Source organism: Hermetia illucens, chromosome 1, assembly GCF_905115235.1.
Source record: "Hermetia illucens chromosome 1, iHerIll2.2.curated.20191125, whole genome shotgun sequence".
NCBI classification, from domain to species: Eukaryota; Metazoa; Arthropoda; class Insecta; order Diptera; family Stratiomyidae; genus Hermetia; species Hermetia illucens.
In genome coordinates, this window is record NC_051849.1 from 182,317,702 (window position 1) to 182,337,358 (window position 19,657).

At 41.3% G+C, this 19,657-nt stretch overlaps 1 protein-coding gene across 2 annotated transcripts in view; it reads right to left on the minus strand.

The window, feature by feature from the left end:
* Nucleotides 1-19,657, minus strand: part of LOC119646634 (serine/threonine-protein phosphatase 6 regulatory ankyrin repeat subunit A) — a 138,835-nt gene that overhangs the window by 57,092 nt on the left and 62,086 nt on the right. For both annotated transcript variants that reach the window (XM_038047146.1, XM_038047147.1), the window contains exons 3-4: nucleotides 16,899-17,000; nucleotides 2,601-2,717 (exon numbers count right to left, since the gene is read on the minus strand). In XM_038047146.1, coding sequence (XP_037903074.1) covers nucleotides 2,601-2,717; nucleotides 16,899-17,000 — 219 coding nt within the window. The remainder of the gene's footprint in view (nucleotides 1-2,600; nucleotides 2,718-16,898; nucleotides 17,001-19,657) is intronic.

Consider the following 19,657-nt stretch of genomic DNA (forward strand, 5'->3'; position numbering starts at 1 on the left):
TTGTATAAAACAAAATCTTATTTTCAAAGTCCCAAATTCTTAGACGAAGGAAAGGTTCTAGAGGGGACATTGGCTAGGACGGTAGGAGCGGAATATCTAGATAGAGAGCTTGCGCGTCGGGAAACTTGAATGCAACTATTCGCAAGCTAGGATGCGTTAAATTTAGGTTGCGGAAAGTGGAGGAGTTAAATCGCCATTGCAGGTACAGCCGATGGGTACGACACAAAGAGTTAACTGGAGCTAAATTTTCTTTTCAGTAGTTCTGCTTGAAAGGGACTAGTTATTTGAGGGTGCTTTTATGGTTGCTATTGTCCCCAAAATGAGGCATTGTGTACATTAACACATACGCACTATAGCTCTTGGATCGCTGAAATGTACTTTAATTCTAAGTCTTCAACAGAATTTGCACTCACTCCAATTTTTCTGCATCATCTGCTATGTCTGTCCAATCATCAGCCAAAACGAGATAATGCTCTTTATTACATGCAGTCACAATCTCCGATGATATAGGGGAAGCCGTAGTTAAGCCACCATTATTAGGCCCACAGAAGAAATAAGCAACGGTGGCTTGATACGCTGGATGGGGATTTGAAAGCCTCGAGATTGCACCCAGATCAGGCATTCGATAGAGCCAAATGGCGAAGCCGATCACGACGAGCCGACCCCGCTTGTGAACGGAACAAAGGCTGAAGAAAAAGAAGATGACACTTTAGGCCATCATATACCACTCTGATAATAGTTACTAATCTCCCAGGAATACTTCTCCTCTTTATTTCTTATTAACGTTAACGAAAGCTTCATCGAAAGTAATGAAAAGCAGGCGAAACGGAAATCTTTACGACGAAGGGATGTGAGTTTGTTGATTTGTTCAACGCAAAAGGGCCCACAGAAGAAATAAGCCTGCTCTGTCGATCGAGCTTTCTTTAATAGGTTTGAAGATCTTTGCGACCGATGTGAAACATCGTCTAATTATTACACTCAAGACAGATGCTCTTTTTCATAACCTAATTCCTTTCTTTCACATCCTAGGGGGATCTTAGATTCCCAATGTTCATGAATAAGTAAGAGTATCTTAGTGTAACTTCGCGGTTCTTCTATCGATTAAATTTTTTGAAATAATTAAGACTTGCCTTTTTTATTCGTTAGTAATATTTATTAAACTTGCAAATACTGATATTTCGGCGACCACTTGTTCCCTCATCAGTGCTACCAAGTCAGGATTAGTAGCTACCCTGCAGAAAATTGGGGGTTGCAAGGGTCAGTCCTGCAGGGGGACTATTAAGCGGTTTTACTACTCTTGAACGCATTGACGCCTGTGATGATATCACCCCTTTTTGAAACGATAATCCGCATCACATACACTTCCCCGTTCTTTCGTAATGGCCGCTGTTCCCTATGTTGATCAATCCGGCCTCAGATTTCTGCAGTTAACCAGGTTTGATGTCACCTCATCGAGTTGCCGCAGACAACTTCACTCGGTAGTGATTCAGTAGGTTAAAATCTTGCATGTATATGGGCCAGTAAATTTTGAAGGTTTTTATGGTCATAGAAAGATGCCAGTAGCCAGACGTGCCAAAATAGACATGTAGACGGATGGACATGCAATCGATTGAATCGATTTTTAAAAATTTTCTGTTGCTCAAAACCTTAAACTTTTCCCGTGTCAGCTTCCTCGAAAATGACCCTGCCATCCAGAGGATGGGTTTTAAAACGCTCAACTAGCAATTTTGATTTATGAATGATTCGTGAATCCAATCAACCTTTTTCCTCGGCTTCATCTTTACCAACTCCTAATAAATAAATGGAAATAAGTACTTCTTCGGATGTTTTATGAATATTTAAAAACCAGAACCATTCTTTCAATTCGTGAAAAAAACATAGCACATGATGGTTTCAACTTCATTTTGAAATATAGGACCGGACCTCTGAAAGGTTTCTTACAATAATCTGCTAAGACCCGACGTGTCAGAAGAGTCATGTCTGGTAGATGATGTAGATGACGTTTGGGCAGTTGTCGCCGGACGCATTGTTGAATAGACGCAAAGAAGACTTGATATATTGATGCGACCAGTGAGCCTTGCGCTGGAGGAAACCAAAGTAGTAATCCTGAATAAAAGACCGAATGGTTAAGTACCTTGGATTGACTCTCGACCGGAAGTGGAGCTTTTTCAACAAAGAGTCAAAGTCAAAGTCAGAGTCATTAGATAATATTGCAGCTGGGGTTTCGGCGCCTGCCTACTCTCTTTGCTAAAAATCGTAAAGCTATGTGCAAGTGTAGGGAAGAAGACTGAAGGGGGTTGGTTGCTCCCGGGATTTTTAGATCCGAAATAAAAATTTCAATGAAAAGAGAGATATTAGGGTGCACGCCCGACTTTAACTCCGGGAGCAATTTTTCCGTATAATTTTCATCCCAAGCCCCGGATTTTCTCCTTATGGCCCTGTACCTTTAATAAAATCTGTATGCACTTCTCATATTTACATGTTCATAATCAGTATTTACTCAACCATGAGATAGGCATGTAGGCGCAATTACAGGCGTATTAACATAATGAACTGTGCCGTAGTTTGAACAAGTGCAAAAATATTTAATATGTACTTACAGCGTCGGCCTTTAAGCGAATATCCTTTCCAGCAGCTGCAAGTAAAGCACGTAGAATACTTGTTGCAGTGCCTGTCTGTCGACTCGCCACCAAATGGACAGCTGTTTGTGCACGAGACTGGAAAGTGAAAATAATTCGATTAATCCTAAAGATGTAGGTGTGAACAAATTATTTATATTCAGTTGATCTTGATAATTATAACACCATCGTGGTATCCTTTTCACGATTTTTTCTCCAAATAAAATGAAAAATGACGGATAAAAAAGGCAAAGCATGGTTCATTTCTCATTTCACAAGTTTTTACATAAGAATTGGGAGACCTCCTCCTTTATTGCTTTTCACTCCTTTGATTTTAATTGATTATGTAATCATATTCCTTTGAGAAAGAAAATATTTGTAACGACGCGAGGTTCGCTTTAATTTGCTGAGTTTAGTGAAAATGAAAAGTTACAATTTTGCCTGGATGTCGTTTTCTAGTGGAAAATGGTTCTTAAAAGTTAATCCGAAGTGTTCCCAGTTTTTTTGTAGTTTTTTATCACACTATCTTACTACATTAGAAATTAAAAATTTTCTGATTTTGCTATCCAGAAGTCAAGTATTGTAATTGTAACTAGAAACAATTTACATTCACTTCACTTATTGAGAATCTGAAAAATTCTTCTGAAGATATAAGTATCTATGAAACTCAATCACAAATCTTTACTTCCAAAATCAGGATATACCCAACTGCTACGACTGATTCTTTAAAACTAAATGAATTCTATTGGCACATTTGAACACTTGAACACCTCGTCGGGAGTTAATCGAGGAAGGAAGCCAAGGCATTGATCAAATGTTTTCAAAATGTTCAAAGGAAGACCCACATACACGCCTCTATTAAATCAAGTCAATATCAGTGATTTTCACGCGATATCTAACAAAGGAATTTCACGTGAAAATGAATTAAGTCTTGCAGAAGCTTGCCTGCAATTCCCGAAATATCATACCCTCCTGGGGAGGCACTAACTTTCATGTGATATTGTTATTAGCTGTGTATGCCACGACAATTGTTATTGAGTTTACTACACAAATCTACATATGCGAGTCCTACTTTGAAGGGCTGCAATGACAACAAATTGCTGCGTTCCAAACAAATCGACTTCCTGTACTTCAATTATGCTCATGAGGTAAATAGCACGTATTCCATACTAAAATTAGGGTAAGGCTCAATCTATTTCGGTACCTTTGCTACAGCTAATCTAGGATTTCCATTACTTCTGCTGATTTTCGTTAAGACTGATATGAATTTTAAAATAACGAAAATTCGAAATTCGATTATATACTTGTTTCGTGTTACACTTACACTTTTCCAAAACTATATACAAACAACCCTTAAAGTCGATAGTCTTTATTGTTAAACGTTTTTCTTGGAGCCCTTTTTCAACACAAACTGTGATTTGATTTACAGTCGTGATGTATATGATAGGTGATAGCCCTGAAGTAAATTGAAAGTGCGATAGACACAGATTAACTTTTCAGATTTGTACTACTCACTCTATTTACCCACCCTCTTAACAAATTAAATAGCGAATCCTCCACATATGATTGTTGCTAATAGTCAGCAGAATTAAGTGGGTGGAGGGTGAAGTTGGAAGACGAATTAAATATTGGAATCCTGAATTCACTTTGAAAACGAAAAACTTTCTGTGCACTTTCCTGTAGGGAAAACTTTGCAATAGTGAAAGGTAATTATGGTGAATAAGGAGTATGTAGAAAAATGATATTTAAATGTATTCCCATTTTAAACAATGTTAGAAGGATATCTGTACTAAATATTTTGTCATACTATGTCGATATTTACGGCGATGCTCTTGTAACACGTTTACTTTAAATAACTCTACTTTTCCAGGAATTCCAGTGGGAGTCGTCAACGATCCTTAACGGGTCACTTAGGATACGGGGAGTGGCGTCCCCAAGGTGTTCAAGCAAGTATTCTGACACCCTAGCTGACACAATACCTGCGTCCAAGGTAGTAACTTCGAGAAAGTTTCTCGGTGAAGAGTGAACTGCTAATGATCGATACACGCCGGGACACACTGGGAGACGTTAATGGGGTGATGTGAGGCTAGCTCTGCCAAGGTGGTAGTTGTGGTGTGTATCAGGAGCCATCCCCTTCGAGATCCTGGTCGAGTAGTGTGCATTGTTATTAATAGACCGCGTTGTCCTGAGTGAGCGCTGATCCGGGATCAACTAATCATAGGTCTGGCCTCAGGGAACTGGGGTAGGGGCTTTGTCTCCGAGGGAATACCGGTTTCTGACTATTGCGGCCCGCTCCCTTGCACATGATGCGCTGATGAAAAACTTAAATGGCGAACAAAAACAAAAGAAACGAGGAGATAGTGGAAATGGAGAGTGAACTGATTGCGTTTATATGCAGCACGAAAATGCACCGCTCGCTCCAGTGCTCCGCGAAAGACGTAAGGAGGGCTGAAATACCCGACGAGACATCGTGATGCGCAAACGAGAGTGATGCGGCACCTGCAACGGAGACGAGAAGCTAGACAGTACCGCAGTGCTTTAATTGCGGAAAGAGGCACAGTGAAAACTGCCGAAACTAACCAAATGGTTTTGAATATAAGCCGAGTGGGAGGGCTGTCCACTACCCTGGCGCAAGCTGAAGAGAAAAGGCTTTTTAAGAAATGCACGACAATTGTAAAGCGCATGCGATCTGCGACGTTCCTTCAGAAAAACATCAGCAAATGGGTGAAAAACGGACTAATGGAGCTGCAGCAGGTCCTGGACAGTAAGATAAAATCCGCGGGAAGTAGAAACAACCGCGCCTCCCGATGAGAACACTACTAGTATTAAACAAATCGCAGACAGCCCATTGCAGAGCAAACTGGGGAAAAAACGAAAGGAGGAAGGGACATCTGAAGGAGATTTCACTCAGGTACTCTCCAGGGCTCAAGAGGAAAGGACGAAGAGGGACAAGAGGCAATAACACGTCGCGTCATCAGAAAAACCTGTGTTTGAAATTAAGGCGGAGACAAAGGACGGAGCATCGAAAGAAAGAGACGACGGAGGACTAGACGGCCAGCTGTACTTATTAAGCCAAAGGAAGGCAAGACTTTAACGGAACTCCTCAGTGATCAAAGATCAAACCCAAAGATAGCGTGCAGAAGTGTCTTCCATTCGTAAAAAAAAAGTTTGGTGAAGACCTAATCGAACTAGGCCCGAGGAAAACAAATAAAGTTACGTTCTGTGAAACAGTCAAGGGGCTTCTGGGAGAGAAAGCTCACCAGAAGTAGACTCACTAAAGCGATATGCACTGCTAGAGATTTATCTCCACGGTAGTTCGGTTTTAGAGCAGGGAGATCCACAGTTAATGCTGTCATGCAAGTCGTGGATGCCGTTCGACGAGCAGAGGCACATAGCCGCCGAACTCGACGGATGGTGCTCCTCGTAACGCTCTGCGTCAGAGACGCCTATGATTCCGTAAGATGGAAAGATATCTTAGGCACACTAGACAACACTTTCCACGTGCCGAACCATCTCTTATGGATATTGGGGAACTGTTTAAGAAATCGCTCGCTGCTCTATGGAGCGCTAGAGTGTCAGATGAGGATAGAGGTCACGTCAGGGTAGCACAGGAATCCATCCTAGGGCCAGACCTCTGCAACGCTACCTATGATAGTCTACTTAAACTCGACATGCCAGAAGAGTCGCGCCTGGTCGGTTATGTAGATGATGTTGCGGGGCTTGTTGCTGGACGCATTGTCGAACAGGCGCAAAGCAGACTCGGCATATTGATGCGGTGGGTAAGCGGATGGGTGGATGGATGATTTCAACTTTGCATTGGAAAAAACCGTCATCCCATATCGTTCGGCAAGTCCAACAGTAAAGTAGCTCGGGCTTTCTTTTGACTCAAAAATGAGCTTTGCTGAGCAAATCAAAGCAGCAGCGAACAAGATTGCAGCTAGAATTTCGGCGTTATGAAGGCTTATGGCCAATATTGGCGGACCTACATCTACCAGGCGACGTCTCCTGATGAGTTGAACGCAGTCTGTTCTGCTCTTCGGTGTAGAGGTATGGGCTGACACTCTTAGCAAGGAGGTATGTCGTAAGCATCTCGTGCAAGTACGGAGACGAGAAGCTTTGCAGGTGGCATCTGCGTAGCGCACTACTACCTCTGAGCTGGCCGTGATGGTGATCGCGGGAGTGATCCCCATTGCCCTTCTTGCTAAGGAGCGTCAAGCCATTTACAAGCGCAAGAGAGATGAGCCAAGGGAGGCAACGCACCCTAGAGAAGTAGCAATTATTTTGGGAAAATTAAACTAGAGGCAGTTAGGCTACGCGGTTCGTCGGCAACTCAGGTCTGTGGTTGAATCAGAAGCATGGTAAGACTGACTATTTCCTTACCCAGTTGTTAAGTGGGCATGGAGGTTTTCAGTCCTACCTGCACAAGAATGGAAAGGCACGACCTCCGAATTGTGTGTTTTGGAATGGAGTTTGGACAACGCCCATCATACTTTTTTTCTTGTGGAAGGTGGAAGGTGGAATGGCATTCGTCAGCAGCTCTATTAAAACACAGGGGATCTCTCTCCAGACAACATTTGCGAAGATATGGTGAGGATTGCTGGCAGGTGGAGTCGTGTTGCCTATTAGGTTCGGGTCCTTCTCGTTGCTAAGAAGATAGAGCTCGACCGGTGGAGGACCCGAATAGCAGGGAGTTCCTTGAACCGACAGTTCCCTTCCTCCTACTCCCTTCCGTTGGTGAAAGGAATTCCCTGATTTGAAGGCTCCACAAGACGGGAGAGTTCGAGGACTAGCCCAATGTAATGTGACAAGCGGTTTCAGGCTAGCCCTCTGATGAGGGGGAGGTGTTTAGTTGGTAGTCCGACGACGTACCGAACCGCGAGTCCAACACTTTGTACGCAAATGCGTTCGCCTACCCTACCCAAAAAAAGTGCCTTTAATCATCCTAGATTTATATTATTGCGTAGATAACTATAAGCTTTCTCCTGACCCTCATCTATACTTTCAGAGCACAAGCAAATGGGACCATCACTGTAATTGGTGCCTTACATCCACTGGTATGAAATGGCACGTTTTATGTGTTTTCTGAAGTGCTTCAGTATTTAGGACGATTTAGAGGAAGATCCAATTTAAATCGGTATAGATGCTGTATATTAGTAGACTACTCTACTCTACGCTACAGTGCCTAGTGACGAACTGCTTAAGTTGGTATTTGGAATCGCCGCAGGTACTAGCCCAAAATTTGACCCATTGGCTCTCTTTTCTATTACAAACAAATTTGCTGTATAAGTAAATCCGTAGAGATAGTACAGCTTACGGTGCAATACCTAATTTTTCGATAAGAGCAATCCTTGAAGCTAAAGAGTGTATGCCACAAACCATTATCATGAGCTTAACGGATACGTGGTTGATCCATTCGTTAGTCAAATGAAACGGAGCATTAAACAGATACTATCTTCTTCATTAGGCTAGCATCGGATCAGTGCTGGAGTGCAGTATATACTGACAAGGGTAAGGTCAATGCCCTAAGCGAAGTAGACGTTTACGGTTTCCGTGGCAAAGCAAAATAATAGACGTTTCGGGGCGGCGTATTTAACAAATGACGCTAGACCTAGTAGGATAGGGTTCTTTACGATGAATCGACACATGATCATATGAAACATCGACAATCGTTTTCTTTCTCTTATATAGTGATAAAGTTCGATGTTGGTCCTTGACCACCCAAAATCCTCGTTTCAATTCTTCTCGATCGAACGATCACGTGTCCGCTTAGTCCTCAGTTAATCGGTCCTCCCAAGTATTCGAGGATTGCGACTCGAGTTTGCAAGGGACTCATCTGAAGTGACTCTTGACACGAAGCCTCGCCGAAGGCTATCTGGTACCGGGCAGGAAATGGGGATGAACCTCTGAGGCAATATGTTCCAATAAAATTCTTGCGGCGTATATTCTCGGCCCAGTTATTTGCAGTTGGCCCTTTGTGGAAGTTGCATCATGGATGTGGATGTGGTTGTGCTCATACCGAAAATAGATCTCCTTGTGGGCTCAAGACGAGTTGCGCTCTACAATTTTGGCGTCGTAGGCGTTACACAGGCGTCGCATCCACTAGTATGAATGTTGAGCCTGCACTCAGTATAAACCAGTACCGCAGTGCTAGTTACAACATCCAAATCAATCCGTGTCTAAAGGGGACCATGGGGTTATACCTACAATGCAGGTACTCACGCTAAACCCCCAAAACCCTCCCCTCTGCTTTAGGGTTTTCACGGTGTTTGTTTAACGTCCACCTTGCCTGTCTAATGACCGTACGTTTTACATGGCCTGTCCACTGGATCGTTAGAAACAAAATATGAATGAGGTGTTCCGGTTCCTCATATATTTAGGTAGATACCGTACCTCGTTTAATATCTGCAGTCCACTCTTACTGAACCTATAATTCTCCTGAGGACTAGACGTCTGAAAGTATTGATTTTTTGCTCTGTGGCCTAGTTCATCGTCCACCTCTTGCTGTCCTATAGTTCTATGTATATATTGTGAGCTTTGCTTGCCTGTATACATTTTGATTTTTCATTGTTGCCGAAATAAAATGTCCTTCTACACAAAGTACACAAAGCTGTGGACTTTCTCCAATTTGTAATAATTTATTGTCGCGTTTTCATGTGACTTGCGTCTTTCTTCTGGTCTCTGATATGATTGCCTTTCTTCCTTTCGTTTTTCCTTCGATGTTTCATCAAGCTAGCTAGGGTACCATTTAAATCCACCAGCATCTTTCGAATTATGTATGATAAGTTTAATCAATATCGATGCAATACTGTCGAATGCCATATTATGACATATGACAATATTTTGAATAGCACCGTACGCCTGTTTTGAAGTCAATGAAAACTTGATGAAGTATCTGTCCCACTGAGAATATTTAATCAATTGTTGACTTTCCATTTTGAATAGCATAATTCTGTCACACCAAACAGTGTTAACGAGCTTATGAAGCATGGTCACCATCTCCATACTTCTTAACTTTAATAGCTCCGCAGATATTCTATCGATACCCAGCACTTTTTTGTTTCTGAGGATTTTTTTTGCATTTTTGACATTTTCTAGTAGCGAAGGTAATAGGATAGATGCGCGTGCAATCTCCGAGAGAGAGGGGGCTTGGTCTTTATCTCGTTCACGTCACCAATAAGACTCCTCGCTGCTTTCGTGAGAAACGTGGTCTCGGGATGGAATTCTGACTAGTGTATTTGTTTTTGTCAAGTTATTGGCGGGTTTTAGATTATGCCCATTGAACTTCAATCTGCGGACATTGTCATTTATATGCTTCCGTTTTTATTAATTGGTTTAATATTTGTCTGTGTAACTGTCTGTCACAGATATTTTTCTCAGAAACGGTAGTAGCGGTTGGAGGGAAAAATTTATTTTCACCGAATATAATCACGTGGGGTATCAAATGAAAGGTCTCGATTAGTACTTTTCTCAGTTCTGACTTTGAAGAGAGGAGGGCGGGGGTTAAAATTGGTCATTTTTCCATTTTGCAGCTTTTAATGCGGAAGTTAATAGCTGGAGTGAGCCTTTTACTCCCTTTTTTTACTATTCGAAAACGATGTTTTGCTCTGACGAGACAATGGTCGCTATTGCAAATTGCCTATGCTTATTTCAACGATGCTTGGTGCAGATCATCTAGTTGAATGTCGTCCCAGCTGAAGAGATCCATGTTCTTTTGAGATTGTCATGTTTCCGTTGTGAACTCTGTAAGTCTGCTTCTGTTCTCGTTAGTTATAATGTTATAGACTCTCCACTAGTTCCGCGATAGACCAGTTCTTTTCTAATTTTTGCGTTGAAGCCGCCGAGTACTATCTTATTTTTTGCTTTTGAAAATATTATGCGCTTAAGAGTCAGATACCTCACTATCTTCATGGACCGCAAAGACATCTACCATCTTTTTTTTTTTAATTTTTGGCCTGCCTGCTCAGGAAGCGGTGGTTACAATGGGCTTGCAGCAAAAGTATCTGGACAACCACAACACTACGAGCTTGCGTTAAAAAATATATATGTATATGTATGGTTGCTATTTATCCCTTGGTAGGGTATAGGGTGTCAATCACACACCATAGCGTACGCGCATCGGCTGCAGTTACTTGAAATGCGCTCCAGTTCCCTACAGCCCCCGTGGTGTCGTTACTCCTTCTCTACCGTTCTGCGTTAAGTCTCTTCTCGGCCGTCTTAGGAGAGTGGATTTCACTGTCAATTCAGCCTTCTGGGCGACGACCAAGTTCTTCGTTTGTAATAGTATTAGATCAACGTACCCCGATGATGACATGCAAAAAGGAGTTGGAATAGGGTTTGGAGCTTTTGAGTAAAAGGGAGGGGGGTCACTTTCCATGTGCTACTCCCATATAGCAATACAGAAAGAACACTAGGACAGAACAGTCCCAGCTTGATCTTGGTGGTGAGATACCTATATTTCCAGATTTTAAACAAGGCAGCGAAAGCGGATGTCACGTTGAAAATCGGGTTTCGGGTAATATGCAGCTCAGTGCTACCGTCCGCAGAAACCACGCTTCCTAGATATACCATTTGGTCGATGCCCTCGATGCTCTGCCCATTAAGGTAGATAACTAGATCCATATGACTAATTGTTGACATTTATCATCATCCAATTATATCTGCCTGAGACCATCTATAAAAATTTTCAAATAAGTATGCTGATGACATCATGATCGTTATCCTGATGTCATCAGCATACTTCTCGGCAAATATCTCACCACAATGTAGTAATACCAATAATTCGTCTACGGCAATGTCCCATGGCAGTGGTGATAGAATTATTCCGTTGATATGCAGGTAAGTGCAACAATAAGCCTACGCATCTTTATTACATAGATGCATTTGACTGATCGATCGATTTGTAGGGTCCAAATAAATTTACTGCCCATTTCACCTTATCGTACGCTTTTGTACGTCTTGCTATTGATTTTCTTAATTTCCAGTCATCCTTGTTTGCCTTGCTGTACGACTGATTCATCCGATTTTGTTTCACCAGTCATAATCGCCATATTCATTTCACAACCTGTAAAGTAGGCCTCTGGAAATGTTTCCAGCGTAATTGTGTAGTTTTGTCTATATCTCGACGGGTGTCTGCAGCGTTTCAAGACGATTTGCTGAATTTTTAGCTATGGTCTTCTGGAGACACATTTCTTCTGAAAATATCCCCATTTGATGGTTGAATCTCTTCGACAAGTTCCTCTTGGCTTTTCAAATAGATACCATCTTAGCATCTTACTTGGAGGTTATGAGTATCGCAGCAGAACGCTCCGCTCTCCGTCGCTCTGGGTAGTGTAGACTAGCTTATTCGAAGTTGTATGATAGAATACCTAACTCCAAAGATCCGACAAACCTGCAAATTGTCAATCCAACTAGGAAAGCATATTCCACGGTCCCATAAGGACATGCAGTCCACAAATCTTGAGCACCCACATGGCAACAATTGGCTGTAGTTTGCCTGGTGTGCACAGTTTCGTACAGGTTTTAGGGTTTCTGGAATAACCCCACGCGAACGATGCTTGGATCCTACCCTTACATTACACGGTTTTTGACGTGTCATGAGGAGATTCTTCACAAGCCACTTCGTGCGTGTCTAAGTCTGACGAACATGCGTTAGAGTTATTGACATCCTAGTACAGGAGCGATTGCAGGACAAGTTGGCGAAGCTAATCTTCTTCATTTGCTTGGTGTCTGAATCACTGTAAAGCAGGCACCCACTAGATGCTTCAGGCTCATCTACAACATTTGATTATGTACTTTACATATGGAATATGAAATTTTTCGAACAAGTGGACACCACATCAACACGGCGGTTCATATTCCAAATGGGGTACCTAATGCGTTTCACGATAAGTGGTGGTGTGGTGTGCAGTTAGCCTGAACTGAGTAGATCTGAAATTAACCTTGTCTCTGTTTTTGGAACTCATTGTCGAACTTGAAGATTTTATCCATAGTTTTCTTACAAAGGGAAGGGGAACGTTGCGTTTGTTTTCCAAATAGTCAATGAGCTACTAAATATTTCTTTATTGCGCCAAAACCATACATGAACTACCATATCTCGTGCAACGGTAGCAAATCATTAATAATTAAGTATTACTTCGCAGGAAAGCGAAACGGTTACTGCTTGTAACTACCAGCACATCCTCTGAAGATTTGGGTAATATGATTGATTCCCCCGTATCTCTGGTGGAGCGATCCTCTAAAGTTAGGAGTGAACGTATGCGTCCATTGATACTTCGAAGCCTTGCCCCATCTGCGTTTCCAGCTGTCATGCGACTCTGAACTTGTCGCATTACTGTACGCTTTTATACGTCTTGTATGATATACAAGGTGCGGCAGCATAACTTCCTTTTTTAAAATGCGCGCCACTCAGTTAGTTGATGTCATAGCGGAGTGTTAGTGGTCTCGTTCAAGAGGGGATACGGGATCGTTCTGTGAGAAGAATTCTTCGTGATGATCTTCATTTTCATCTCTATAAGATGGCGAGAGTGCAAGAACTTTCAGAACGTGACTTCAATTCTCGGATGAACGCGTGTGAGCTTCTTCTGGATGTCGTTCCCGAGGGTGCTATTGTTTTTTTAGCGAGTTACAGTGTGGTGTGCAATTTCCTCAGCTGGAATTATTGGTCCCTGGTTTTTTGAGGAAAATGAGGTTACAGTGACAGTGAATTCGGACCGGTATGTAAACATGCTACAGAATTTTTTTTCCCACGGCTAGAAAATTTGGATTTGGGGACACTTTCCAGAGCGCCTTATCTCAATTAGAGGCGATTTGGAATGGCCGGCACGCTCTCCCGATCTGTCCCCTTGTGATTTTTTTCTATGGGCTTTTTGAAATCCCGTGTTTATGTGAACCATCCAAGAACCCTACAAGATTTGAAGACCAACATCCAAGAAGAAATTGCCAACATAACTCCTGCTATGCTAACAAGAGTCATGACAAACGCCAGAAATCGGTTTACGCAATGTATGGAGAATGGGGGACGTCACCTAACTGATTTGATCTTCAAAACAATGTAAATAAAAACTTTAACTTTAACTTTTCCGATGCATACAATAGTTTTTATTGAGTTTTGAAAAAAGGAAGTTATTCTGCCGCACCCTGTATATTCTTGTACAAGTATGACGACTGTTATCTTATTCGCCACCATTAGAGTAGCCTGATATAATTTAATTCTCTGCAGATCTGCAGACCCACAGAAGCATCTGATGATGAAGTAAACTTTCCCTTTTCATTTCTGCGCACCTACAACAGGGGTGCAGTAAAATGGATCATCCAATTACAGGTATGAGCAAACCGCTTTGTGCTTCGGTCCGACAATTATAGCTCTTTTTAGGAAGGAAAGCACAGACACTTCACTATAAATTGCAGCAAAGGGCCCAGTAGCAAGTATTATAGCGACGTATTAAATAGGGCCTTCATCTATACTGTAAAGAACTCGCCTTAGCAAGGGAATTCTAGAAAACTCCCCAAGTATTCAGGAACAATTATTTGAGTCAATGCTTTTTCATTCGGCTCCAGTTGATGAGTTGTATACATTTTTCACATCTGGCGCCATACATCCCAGCACTTTATCAGGTTCACCACCATATTTAGTGCATTCTCAGTCGAATGGGCGCGCCGAAACCATACTAATAGATACTAGTACTACATTGTAGTTGATCATCTTCTTCATTGCATCTAACAAGCAGATCAGGTGACATGATGCTCAGCCTCCAGCTGACGTGTTGTGTTATACAGGAAACGCTAACTTGTGCTTTTTGCACAGGATATGGATTTACTCCACATGCATGCCTGAAAAATCTTGACGAATAGTTAGGGGCTAGTTTCTGTTGCCAGCGTAAAAGTTTTGCCAGAAATTTTATCCAAACTCAGGCAGTGCATTACGATTTCATTGGGTATCCTCACTTATTAGGCAATCACGATGAACCTCCTATCGTCATACCATTTAGGGGTATATCTGTTTCCAACGCAATCCCCTGATGGGCCTCGCCTTTCATCTGGGCAGCCCATCCGACTTTCCGCTAAAACTCTTTTTTTTAAGCCCGGTCAATCATTTACTTTCATGGAGGATAGGATACAGTCAACAATGAATTGGCAAAACTTGGCATCACCCTGTAGCTTGCGCACTTAAAGCTGGATAGGGTTGACACTCCGCGCACTATTGAGCTTAGGAGTATGCCGTCAAGTCGTCCAGAACGTGTCATCAAACGCGACAGAAAATGATTTTTATTGACTGTGGCTTTAACTAACACCTTCGGCGTCGTCAGGCTCAATCAAAAAAGAAAACTCCAGCTTAAGTAGTACTCCCGACAGTATGGGGACCCAATATGACACTCATGGCCGCGATGACGAGCGAGGAAATTATCCATTATGGAATATTAACAAACCTGCATTGGCGAAAGATTCTACTGCTTCATCAAGGAATTGTTGGGGAAGCTTGGTCCATCTTGGGAGAAGGCACTGGTGATTATGGATAACGCAAAAATCCACAAGGGCCGGGAACACGCTGAAGTTATAGGTAGTGCCGGTTTATTGATTTTTGCCTCCAAACTCTCTAATGCTGAACCCCAATCGAAAGATTTTTCGAAAATAAAGAGACACACACGGGAAGGCTTGGCACATGGTGGGAACATACACTCCAGGACCTGATTTAGTTAGGGATTGGAAATGTATCGCCGCCAGATTGTTCCTATTTTTATATGGATATAATGATGCGATTACCAAGTGAAGCAGCTGAAAACGAGCTGAGCTGACACTTTTTAAAAAAAGGATGGAATACATCTTTGAACTTGGAAAAACATTATTGTTATTATTTACAAGAACATTAATCTCATTTTTGTGATCATTAATTAGTATTTATATTATTTGGCAGACCATGAGTTCCATTTAATAGATCGATAATTTGGTTTGAAACGTAGTTAATTTGCCTTGAAACATCGTTGTTTCCACTTTTTAAAATGTTAACTTCGTTTGTTAAAACGTTAAATTAATTTGTTAAAGCCTTAATTTGATTTGTTGAAGCATTAATTTCATGTGTAAGAGTGTTAATTTCATTTCTAAAAGCATGACCTGACTTGCAAATGGTATATATTAGCTTTATCTTCAATTTAAGTTTAGACTGACTGACCTGACTGAAATCTTACAAACTCCGTTGGGAAAAGGTTTCCAGGTTCTCAAGTTTTTTATTCAATGGAGCCAGTTGTAACTGTACCCAACAGAAGACTGGTAGAGAAACCTAAAAAACTGCAGGAGTAATGCCCAATAAGTTAAAGTTTCGGTCTTACTGTAAATTCTCGGTATCTTATGCTTTCCATTGGACGTTGGATGGATTACTGTGGCATTCTATGAATTTTCCCATCCACCCAAATCAGCATTTTATATTTTGCTCGTTAGTGCAATAGCGCTCCTATCATCAAAAGATATAGGATGATAAAATTACTTTCGAAGTAATACCTTTGACATTAATAATGAAATTTTGCAACAATTTAGAAACTACTAACCTACTAACGCATAGGACCCACTAACTCTAACACAAGCTGTCCTGGAAAGACCTATTGCAATTAAGGTGAATCTTGGAAGGCATGTTTTCAACATAAAGGAATCCCGAGTAATACGATTGTTATCTAAAATGCGGTCGATTTCCCAGTTATACAATCTTTTGCTGGATGGGCCAATACCTACCCCATGCAATAATTGCTATAAATTCCAGAAGAACCAGCTTTGTTAAATGTAGGCATTTCAGGGGGTAACTGACGAAAACCGAAAACCCATTGGGCAATTTTACCATGTACTTCCTCTCTCCTTTCATCATATTATTCTATAACGCCTCCGCAAAAACTTCCCCATTATTATTGCGTGAAAGGTGCAATTTCTTAATTACTCTGGAATTTCCAAATTAGTCACATTTCAGCACCCAGACTTCCGCTTCCATAGTCATTCCTTTCACTTCATATCAAGTAATCAACCAACCGCCTCGAATCTTGTACAAAATCAACAAACCTACACTCTCCTCTGTCATTTCCCGTAATTGAACATCAGAGTCCATTAAAGTATTTCGTAAAACATAATTTGCAATAATAATCACCGAAATATTAGCCTTCATCGGAGTATGCTAAGGAGCACACTCTCTAAGGCCAAATCAACGCGCCAGGGTCCTTGAGGACGACAGTAACTACAACAACAGTAACAATGCATACTTTGTAATTGTAATCTAGGAAAAATTGCCAAAAACCAACTACTTACCCCACCCGTGGAAAATGGATCAACTCCACGTTTGTTCAGCAGCAATTTAACGACGTCCTCACGTGAGTACATGGCAGCAATATGAAGGACATTGTAGTTATCCTGAAAAGTGAAGGTAAATGGGTAAGAAATGTGTTTCGAAAGAATATTGTGATGAAATGCGAACCACATGTGCAAATATTTTACTATACTCAAAGGGTGTGAAAGTGACATTTTAGAATACTCAAGTAGTTGGGTGCTGGCTAAGGCGTTTTACCTTTCACCTTTTCAATTTCACTTTGTTTTTGAGAATGATATCCCGTTTTCATGCGACACGTACGTGGGGAAAACGCGTGATTCCGTGAATCTAATTATCCTAATTATTCTAATAAGATTGAAATCAAAAAGTGAATGAAAAAGATGGCTTTTTGAATGACTCGTTATTAAGGCTAAGTGTGTACTTAATCAACAGACAACAGCGCGAGTGGGTGTAGAGGGTCGTTAGCATTCTCTGAGATAATTTGTGGTATCCATTTTTAGGGCGCCCACTACTCACTAAAAGATTTTAAATATATCACTGTTGAATAACAAATTTAGAGAACTATCAAACGATAGTAGTCAGCAATATTAGCACTGGAATTTCGAGCTAAAAATGCAGTAACTGCACTCCCAACCAATAAGTAAATTTCAGACATTGAAGTAGTCCTTTCTGGGTGGATTTATTGCAGAGACTGTTCAATAGTAGCATTATTAACTTATTATAGATTTTTACCAATTTTAGTTATTTTCCGTAAATAACGTAAGGTCATCGATAGTCTCAATTAGACTCTTTAACTGGCTGTATATCTCGTCTAACATAAAATGGAATAGTGTCTTTGAACCTGGTGTTTCTGATTATAGCATCCTTGCTTTCCTCTTGCACTTAGGTCACGTAATCCATGGATTCAGAACAACGATATTCCGGACATTTGTCAAGGAAATGGATCAATTTAGTCTCTCCCGCCTTCCAAGACTCAATTAATGCTGACTTGACGACTTTGGCATAAAAATATTTCGAGAAGATTTCAACTGAAGAATTTGTTCATCCTCCACTTCCACAATAATTACCGACATTTGGAGCAGTTCCACCTGTCAGCGCAACTGAATTCGAGAAAGCAAAAAAAAGAATGAATTCGGGGAAGCAACAGAACCTGGTGATATCGGATCTGAGCTCTGGAAAGTGAAGAGTGGTGACTCAACACTGTGGCTTAGTGAATTCTTTAATTGGGTTATTGAGGAAGGTAGAGCACCATCTGACTCGTAAGGAAACACCACAGTTCTGATATGGAAGAAGAAAGGTCCAAATTAGCGTCCGATCTGATTTTTCTCCCATACCATGAAAATTTTTGAACGCATTCTTGATAACCATATTCATGAAATTCCTGAAATAACCGTGAATCAAGTCGGATTTGACAAGAACTGCGGAACTACTGCCGCAATACACGTTACGCGGTTACTCATGGGGAAAAACCGTGAGAAGCATCACTCTCTTTTCCTTGCATTTCTGGATCTGAAAAAAGCGTTTGACCGTGTGCCACACGAACTCATCTAGTATGCTTTACGACGACACTTAGTGCCAGAAGCACTTGTGGGCTGGGTTCAATTGCTCTACCACAATCCGAAAAGTAAAGTTCGAATGAAACAGGCGCAATCACTGTCAGCGGCAGTGACCTGCCCAGAACTGAGTGATTTAAATATTTCGGGTCAATGCTATCAGCCAATGGAGAACTGCGGTATGAAATTACTTCACGCTTTAACACAACCTAGATGAAATGGCGTTCTTTGTGATCGACGTATCAATGAACTTTTCAAATCTTAAATTTACCGCAATGTCGTCCGTTCTGTTGCTCTCCGTGGTTCTGAGTATTGGCCGACTACAAAGGACAATGAACGGCGCCTTGCGGTAATGGAGACGAAGGTGATGCGTTGAGCTAGTGACGTGGTATGTTTTGATCATATCTGAATTGAGGAAATCGACGGTTGAAATGGGGTTACACCGATCGTAGAAAAACTGCGAAACAGGCGTCTTCGATGGTATGGTGACGTAATTCGCGCTAACGAGAATTCACTTGGCAAGATTGGTCTTAGCATCGAAGACGATAATAGTCGACCAAAAGGCCGGCCAAAACAATGGTAAAATCGATCACGACGAACCGATTCCGCTTTTGAACAGGACAAAGGCTTAAGATAAAGAAGATGTAATGGGAGATCGCGATATCACCATCAGAGCCTCACCTCAAGATAAAGAAGATGTAATGGGAGATCGCGATATCACCATCACAGCCTCACCTACGGAGCTACTATTTTAAAGCTTTGTTATATCAAGGCTACCGCCGAAAATTTTCCATCTAATCCTCCCTGAATGCGGAATAAAAAATTAATAGGGATAAAAGGCTACCTTAAAATCTGCGGTAAGTAACAATTTCTTTGTTGGACATCGAATACCTGCATTTTAGCAAAGAAATTTCAATGCCAACTTGGTTCGAAAATTACTCCTTGAACAGACTTTCAAACCTGCATATAATATAATATTATTGCATACAACCGTGGAATTGAGGATTATTGAATTAAGCATCGGCTATATAGTCGGTTACACTAGGTATGAGCTCGAATTATTCCTAAGCAAAGTCAATTCAGAAATAATGCTCTTTCCGAAAACCAGATTCAATACTGATACAAACTCACGACCTAAATTTTTAACCTTCAACACCCTCATACCTTGTCGGAGGCACGGAAGTACT